General features: G+C 32.7%; 1 protein-coding gene across 1 annotated transcript; it reads right to left on the bottom strand.

Annotated features, from left to right (window-relative positions):
- Nucleotides 1-2058: 2058 nt before the first annotated feature.
- Nucleotides 2059-4281, bottom strand: LOC131073283 (endoglucanase 16-like). The gene is made up of 8 exons (XM_059215709.1): nucleotides 4075-4281; nucleotides 3745-3957; nucleotides 3459-3659; nucleotides 3242-3319; nucleotides 2999-3151; nucleotides 2798-2906; nucleotides 2488-2651; nucleotides 2059-2406 (listed from the first exon to the last, which is right to left on the bottom strand). The coding sequence occupies exons 1-8, from the start codon at nucleotides 4279-4281 to the stop codon at nucleotides 2059-2061; spliced, it is 1473 nt and encodes a 490-aa protein (XP_059071692.1).
- Nucleotides 4282-9321: the final 5040 nt, after the last annotated feature.

Genomic DNA, 9321 nt, shown 5'->3' with positions numbered 1-9321 from the left:
ATGCACGATGGTTAACTTCTTTGATCCTTTATCATACTTGGTTATAATTAACTTTTCATATGATTCACGGTTACAATATATAAACAATAAGGGCCTCTTAGAGAATTGTTTTATATTTAACTAAATGGGGTACAAAACTATGGGTTGCAATATAAAATATATTTTAAATCTTTGTTTTGCTAAACTCCAAAAAGGGGTTTACAAAATGACATTTCTAATCTCAACTTTTTTTGACGAAATCAAAGGATTTGTTTAATAATTTTTGCAAACTTCCTTTATCACTATGGTTGTTGGGTTTGTTTCTATGAATAAATTGCTTTGTCTTGTGTGGTGGACTTTTTTTCTCTAGTGGTTTTCCAAGGAAATCATCAAACCTCTAAAATTATTGAAATTTCTCATCAGGACGATTTCCATCTTTCTAAAGATGAGGATATCCTCCATGTTTGATATCAGCAGGATATTTTTAGTCTTAATGATTCCTTGGTTCATTAAGATGAATTTATTTTCTCAAACATCACCAATATAACCTAGACTAAGAGTAATATTTTTATAAAACATTAGTAAAATCGATAAGTGAACAAGTATGAAATCCGAGGTTAAAAAATATAAAATGGAAGCCCAAGGCTCTATTGGAAAGGCCTCTCAATGGATCTCTTGATGCACTCCTTACCAAGAGAAAATGAAAGGGAAAAAGTGAAGTCTTTTAGGCCTTTGACATCTGTGAAAAGTTACTTTTTCTTGACTTTTTTGGAGGGATGACTTGTTAACATGTTACCTGTAGTGAGCTTCATCTTTGTGGACTTCCTTTCTCTTCTTCTTTTCTCTGCATTTTTCAAATACCCATCATCTCTATTTGGTATGCCATTTTATATGTGAGTGGACCCTCCTTTTACAAATTGTCCATAAAAAAATTACCTATAAATATAAAATTATAAAAAATTATTTAAAAAAATCAAAATCAGTATATTACTAAATGCATGAATGGAAATTCGGAGGGCAAGAAAATATAAAATGAAAATACGAAATATTTTTTTTAAAAGAAAAAGAAAATAACGTGGCATTCAAAATCTACATAACTAGTTACACATCATCATGAATGGTTTCTTGTCTCTTTAAAAATTCATTGATTGCTATAATGTGAATGATGCATTATGTTTTTATCACTTCTTTCAAAGGTATGTGGGCCCAAGATAAATGTGTAAGATACATTATTGTTGTGAGGATTTTTGTGACATTGAGTTATTATCACTTGTATTTAAAAGTACAAGTGCAAGGAATGAATTAATTTGAAGCAAATATGTTGTAATTTATATAGGTATTGCATCATTGAGAACCTATGTATTTGTGATAAATAGTGTGAGAGACAATGTAAAATCCAACATGTAAATTTGACAGATGTATAATAATGTAGTTTAAGGAAATGTTTATATGTCCACAAGTTATCACCGCCCCTACTATAATTATATAACACCTCTCACCATAATACAAATTTCATATTAATACTTGTAAATGTATTAAAAAGGAAACTAGTATAGATATCCTGAATACATCTATTTAGAAAATGCGTAGAGATATCAGTTTAAATTTATTTTATTTGATATTTTTATAATTAATTGGTGACCATTGCAATTGTTGATCCATATGATTTAAAGAGAGATTTGTATGTATACAGATTTTCACCATCCCCATTAAAATTCTATAATACCTCTCAACATAATAAAAAACTAATATAATCACTTTTTATTATATTAAAAAGTAAACTATAAATATTCAATTCTAATTCTAACAAACAAGATTTGAGCTATACACTTGATTTATTTTAATTAGCTCAAAAAGTATAGAATACATTTTTACCTAAAGATTTTGTTTCTAACATAAATAGATTTATATATTTTTTACTTTAGAGCCTTGCTCACCATTAAAGCTACTAACTTGGAAATAATAATTAATCATGGGGACCTTTTCTCATATAGCCTCCCATAATTGTAACTACTCTAGTCTTATCATTTCCAATGATCGATGGGAAGATTTCTCGTAATTCTTTGATGTCTAAGGAAATCAAAACTGCCTGTTAGTTTTGCGTGTCATTCTATACAATTTTGCAAGAACACCCACGAGAGGAGAATTTATGTACGTTGTAGGTTCAAGCATGCTAGATTTGGTCCTGAGGTCTACAAAACGGTCATATTTATCTGGTCCCCCCACTATTGCCCCAATTAATGTGTTTGGATTGGAAGAATCTTTGTGAAACCAGTTCATGAAACCTTCAATGCATTTGATCTTCGTTGGTTGTTGATGAATGGAAACTACAGATGCTCCTCTGTGATGTGGTTGCCTTGGGTATTTGGAACCGTATCCTACCATATATGAAATGCCGAGAGGATTCCTTCCCAATAAATAATCAATCTGCAAAGGATATGATTAAGATTCGTTATATTGTATGCTCCAAAATACAAATACAAATACAAATACATGTAGTGTGCTTACTTGTAGCTTTGCGAAGCCCATAACGTCGCTGGGTTTAAAGAGAGTGTTGCCGCATGACAATGTTTGCTTCTTAGCTGATAGTAAATCACTGTATCTTGCCAGCAAAAAAGCAGCACTGGTAACATACTGAGTGTTGGCGCCATCTCTAACATACAGCAAACCTCCTGTGACAAAAGGATTGAATTATAGATATCACTAAGAGAATTTTGAGGGCTATGATTAGAAAAGGAGGAGTAACAAATGATTTACATGGCTGTGACTAGAAAAGGAATCATTGTTCGTGGTATTGGTGAAGAAATAGAGAGCTCACCTGGGGTGGTTTTAACAGAACGAATGGGACTGCCAGGAAGAAGTGAACACACAAAGCGTTCTGCATGACTTCTATAGGCTGAGAATTGAGCTTCCCCTTGGAAATATAACTGGTTGGTGAAGTGCATAAGTTAGCTTTAAGCTAGAAGTATGTTTATATTACATTTTATTTGAAAAATTGCACCAATCAGTCTACGCTTACGTCTGTTAGAAGCACTTGAATTCCAGCATATTTGAGGTCCCAGTTGAATTCATTAACATATGCCTTTAGATCGTCGTGCTGGATAATATAGTTGGAATAATATGGGGATTTCGTAGCTCTGTATAGCCAAGATGCAGCCCAGAGAAGCTCGTCCTGAGATCATATTTACAAGTGCATATGTTAAAAGAAAACCAAATTCTGCTCACAAGAGCATATGCTAAATGAAAACCAAATTCTGCTTACATTGTAGCCTGAAACAGAGCAATAAAATGGACACTCTCCTCCGTAGGTGCCCTTGAATCGATCGGCAAAACTGAAGAGCTGAAGGGAAACATAAATGGGCGGTTAGAAAGAAGATGGATGCATAAGATTTTTCTCAAAATGGATGGATGAAACTTGTTGATTTTGCTGTGTTGGTTAACAGTTAGGTTTTCTATTTTACTTGAGCACCCAAACATACCGATTGAGAACGTTGGAGGAGAAGGTGTGAGTAACGAGGGTTTGTGAATCTGAAAACAATGGAGGAGGCAGCCAAGGCTGCGGCCGTTTCTGCTGCAATTTCTGATCCAGGGGTGTCTTTATCGATCTTGTAAAGAGATCGAGGAGTGTCCATATCTTCTGGACGCTCCCAACAATTATGGTCTGCCTGGGGATCACCCACCTATTTTATGCATCAAGATCAACCTCTTTAGTTTTTCATAATCTTGAAGAATGAATGCTGAATATTTTAGCTTAGATTTCTTTACCTGAACCCATAATTGATCTGGAGTTGCACTAGCCTTGAGAAAGTAGTCAGTTCCCCATCTAATAGCGTCCCTTGCATTCTGAATCTCTCCTGCAGCTTTCAACTCTTTCCCATAATCCAGTGTGCCCCAAGCGAGTGTGGTGATAGTGAATGCCATGGGAAGCCCATATTTCACATTATCGCCTGCATCGTAGTAACCCCCAACTAAATCAACCTGCAGTTGAGTTTCACACAACATTTTGTATGGAGTCAATGAAGAAGGATAGTATGATCCACTTCTACTTTTATCTCTAATCAAATTGAATAAGGATCTATCTCTTCTTCTACTTACGTTTTGCAAGTGCCCATCTGTGAGGCCAGAATCTCCTCTCCACTTTACTCGCTGAGATTGTGGGAGTTTACCAGATCGTTGGGCCTCCAGGAAGAGAATAGACTTCGACAGGGCTGCTCTGTAATCGAATTCTCCACGAACCACCTGCCCTCCACAACAAAACAGCAACAAGACCACTGACAAAAGCGCTTCCATTGCCTTGGCCATATGGACTCGCTGCTTTCTTTGATATGCAATTTAGAAGTGTGCGCTAAATTTATATTCTCTCGGATGAGACTGCACCTTTTACTCATGAGATAAAGCTAGCAATGGAACAGGGCAACACGATACCTTTATTTATTTATCACGAGAACTGTGTATGAGTTTCTGTTGCTGAGTCATGCATGGGAACTGCAAGATTTAGAGCATGGAACACCACAAAAATAAACAATTAGTATGAGAAAGCAGGTATTTGCCTTATATCATTTGTCTTTCATTCGATTGTTGTTCACAAGAATTATACGCTTCACAAGAATTATACACGTTTTACCTTTTGATTTGTTGACAAGATTATAAGTTTTACCTTTTGTTTTGAATTGCATTATTTTCCGTAAGCTACCATTAGTATCCTTGATGTTGATTCCCTGAGCGAAATAGGTAGTAATTATCTGCGTTGGTTGATGAATAGTAAGGGAGAATGAGATTATAATTACAGGCTTAAGGCAGGTAAATGTTTGATGTTTGTAGTTTGATTAATTTAAGATATGATACTATTATTCAAATTCTGGTCGTAAGATTAATACTTAAATATAATATGCATGTGTAATAAATACTTCTTGTATTATATATTTGTTTCAAGTATTGGATAAAATTTTTGGTTTCAATATGTTATAATATAAACACATCATGCACAGGAAATAAACGTATGTTTTATAAAAGATGAAAGTTGCATTTGACAAAATGCATTGTCACCGGATTAAAATGTCTTTCAACCTAAAAGCAATGATTCCACCTAATATACCACAATTAATAAGATTACAAATATGTTTGGCTTTCACTCCGACGACAAAATCTATCCCAATGACCTTCGTAGAATTGCCATAAACCAAAACTAAATTAATATACAAATTTTGAAGATTGAGCTGGAAAAACATCACGCCTAGACAAAATTACATTTACCAAAAATCCCACCATCCTACATAAAATAAAATAACAAATTATAGTCTTAGAGGGAATTATTTCCACAAACGACACACAATCTCACTGTGAAAAACCCTGCATATAGATCGAAGATTAGACTTTTCTCTCCTAAACATAACAATAAATAGAATAACAAAAGTTCTGCTGGCTAAAGAAGCAATAACAATCACTCATTGCTATAGATAAGACAAAAAAGTTGTCGATTTTCTTCGTATTGATTAACATGAATATATAAGCATTGGTTGCGAGATTGATTTCTAGCCAAACCTACACGGGATGTACAACTATTAAATCGCCCCAGGAAACACCCATCATTATGACATATGCATATGGAGGGACAAGGTTACTTGCATCACCTCAATTATGATTTTATGTTGAGACATTACTTCTATTAATGGCACATGATTCAGGAGGCTTCTCTAAGAGATTACACCTATTATTCTTTCCTTGCCTTCTTGACTCAAATTCTCACTTTCTTGCCCTTGGCAATCCAAAGGATGGACCTGATTGTATAGCTGGGTTGTATTCTCAAGTAAATGTCTTTTGTAGGAGAAGATGAATGAAACAAGGATGAGAAGGGTCTTCTTCTTCTAGGTTGCCAATGTTCTAGAGGCCATACAAGAAGTTTTGGGTCTTAACTTCATCTAAGTAACGACAAGGCATCAAGTTAGTACAAATATTTCTTCTACAATTGTTAGCAACATTCTTATTATCATAGAAGACAAGGAAATGGCAAAGGCATTAGGGAAGTTTTATGTCTGGTACAAATTTAGAGTCAAGTTTAATAAAAAAATTGTTAAATCAACTCCTATCAAAATTTCCTTAATCCCATTCACATGCTCGGAGTTTAGGGGCATTTCTTGGACATCGGTCTGGTCTGTAGTATCGAGGCCCAATTGTTGGCTCTCTTCAAGGTGGTGGCATTTCAAGGATTCACTAAGAGTGTGATAGAATCATATAATGCTACCATGGATTTTATGACACTCAGCACTAAAAAAAAATCATATCCTTAGAAGGAACAATAAACATGGCGAATGCTACACAAGCCATAATGTTCTTGTACAGAAATGTTGGTCTAGTAAAATACAAAGATGGTTCTTAAAATTGTCAATCCGTAGTGTCTGGTAGTTTTAGTTGTTTTAATGCTAGAATTTTTTTTGGAATATACTTGCATGGGTGACCTATGTAGAATGTGTTTTGTTTTCATAACCATCTATATCAAAGATTTCTATATAAGTTTGCCAGTCTCTTTAGAAGTTGAAAATCGCAATTCATCATAAGATATATATGTGAATTGGTTGAATGAGAATAACTTCCAATCATGTAAAGCTAGTCTTCCTTACAAACAGTCATGACTTGATTTTTGATGCAATTTCTCAAAATAAATAAAATGAGAGAGGGTCCTTAGCCCTCTCTCGATTAATAAAAAATGAAATAAAACAAAATATAAAATATTTTCACTAATTTAAAGTTTGGAGTGAGACCCTTGCGTTTACTGCCCAACAGGTTTCAATAGTTAGAATGTGACTGCTTTGTACAAAGTATGAGTTTTCATTGAACTAGGTTGTGTTACAAAATCAATCAGAAGATAATAAGCTTTTTGTGGGAGTAATTTTTTTTTAAAGTTAGAGACCTTTGTTTACCTAGTAAAGCCGATACCAAGAGAGATTAAGTTGTTGCCTAATGCACAAAGACACAGGGGTTCTAACCTCAACAAGATATGATCTTGGATCATCTGTAACAAAACAAGGTTGCTTGAACAACTGATTTTAACACATTTATGATAAACATAATGCTAGTATCCTTAAAGTTAGAGGTTTGAAAACTAAAATTTTAACCAAAATCAAAGCCCCAAAAGTACTTTCTCTATAAAAAAGGAAAAACAAAAACTTTTAATCTAACAAAAGTAAATGGAGAACAATTTAAGCACAACAATACTCCAAATATGTGTGCATCACTCTACGTCCGACATACAAAATTCAAAAGAAACTCTCCAACGAATTTTCTATCTAGACCATCTGAAATCAACAAATAAATTGGTAAGTCTCTCAGTCCCAGTCACAACATAAAAAAAGCAAAAAACAATAAATGCAAGATAGAAGAGAAGCATGCGAGAAATAATTACTGTAGAGTCAATATTTCTGCAGTCCTTTAAAGGAAAATATTGGTTGCAAGGTAAGGTTTGTTTTCAGATGTGGGTCAAGGAGTGTTTCAACTCCTTGAAAGTTGTTTTCCAGATAAAATTAAAAAAATTTATGACTTGTGTACAGAGCGAATTACCTCAAGGTTCTACATAGTTTGTCATGTTGTGAATGATGCTAATGAGAAAAAATGGACAAAGCTTGTAAGAAAATTTTATAAAATTGTATCACGACAAAACAATTTAAAATCAGGCCAACCAAAACATATATTCCTATAACAACCACTTCAATCTATTCACAACAAATGAAATTTAAAAATATTGGGGGTTCTAGAGCTACATGCTCTAGAGATAGAATAAGTTAGAAGTTAGGTTGTATGCAGTGGAGATAAGGATAAAATATATTGCAGGCAGTGGAGAAACACAAAGTGAAAGATTTAAGAATGAAAATTCTAGTGTGAGACATTACACCCTAGCAAGAACTTTCCCAAAAATAATAGAGAGGTGTAAAATAAATTAACATCTTAGATTAGGATTTTAATTTGATTTACATATTCTTCTTTCAAATTGTTTATATTTCTTGTTTTCTAACTTTAATGCTTACAATTAGAGCTGAGTTAAACTAGTACGCACAATTTTGTTTTGTAGAAATGTTGGACTAGCTCGGTATACATTGAATTCAGGAGCAATGAATATCAATTCTCCAATTCATGGTCAAACAAATTTATCACTTGAGTTTTCAAAGGAAGCATTACAAAGAAACACATATGATCATGTTGTTTTATCTTTGTTGAGCATATTTGTGGCACTGACTTTAGTTATAGGTGGAAAAGGGCACAAAACTAGATCAATTTCGCACTTGTCTCAAGTTCAAATAGGTCAATAATTGCACAAAATTTCTTCTCATCTCATTAATATAGTTTTGCTAGATGGAAATGTCAGAGATTTCACTTTTGTGATTTGTGAATGGAGTATGGGTATATCAATCTATGTTGTGAAGAATCGACTTAGGTAATGGGAAATTTCTTCAATTAATACTCAATTTAATTATTACTTTTTTTAATAAAAAAAATTAAGCCTATAATTTTTAAAATTTTTATACATATTAAAAACTCGTTATTTTAAACCATCTGATTTAGATTTTAAATGATTAATATATGTTTATATTTATTTGTTTAGATATACATTTTTGATGTTTATAATATTCAACAAATTGTAAATAAATTATTTTCAACTTTTTTGGTGAATTATAATTTTCTCCAATTTAATTTAATTTAATTTTTTTGGTGAAGGAGATATGTTAATTCATTTATACTTAGCATTAGTACTCAAGTATATTTATGTCTCTCTTTGTAATTTAAATTGATATCTCTTGACATATTTAACATAGATATTTTGAAATATAGGTATGGTAGTTACAAGTATAAAGAAAGATGTAAAATAAGTTAGCATACACGTCTTTAAAGAAAGTTATGTAAAACATATACTAAAGTTTAATTAAATTTGTATTTATTAGTCTATGTATGTATATACAAATATAGACAAAGACTAAAGTTTTCTATTAACTTTTTACTTTATGTTTACATTAATAATAATGCCTTGAAAAATAAAAACCATCTCCAATGTTTGCTAGGCGGTGGAGATAATATTTCTTCGAAAGGGAAAAACCTGAATTTCTCATTGGACTATACAAAATTTCTCTTGAGGAAAAAATAACATTTGATTTGTAAAATTTGGTGAATAATGGGTTAATGGTAGAGGAGGCAACATAAAAATTAATGCGATTGTGGATGCATGAAATGTTAATGTTGCCTCAACTATATGATCTATTTTTGATTTTATAATTTTTCCGAGTAGATGAGCAACATGCAAGGATATGGCAAGGGCATGTGTTGCTAGGATATGCCTCTCCATTATTTCAAATTTTA

Source organism: Cryptomeria japonica, unplaced genomic scaffold (assembly GCF_030272615.1).
Source record: "Cryptomeria japonica unplaced genomic scaffold, Sugi_1.0 HiC_scaffold_226, whole genome shotgun sequence".
NCBI lineage: Eukaryota > Viridiplantae > Streptophyta > Pinopsida > Cupressales > Cupressaceae > Cryptomeria > Cryptomeria japonica.
The sequence above is the reverse complement of the archived record's forward strand: the minus strand, read 5'-3'. Positions and strand labels throughout refer to the sequence as shown.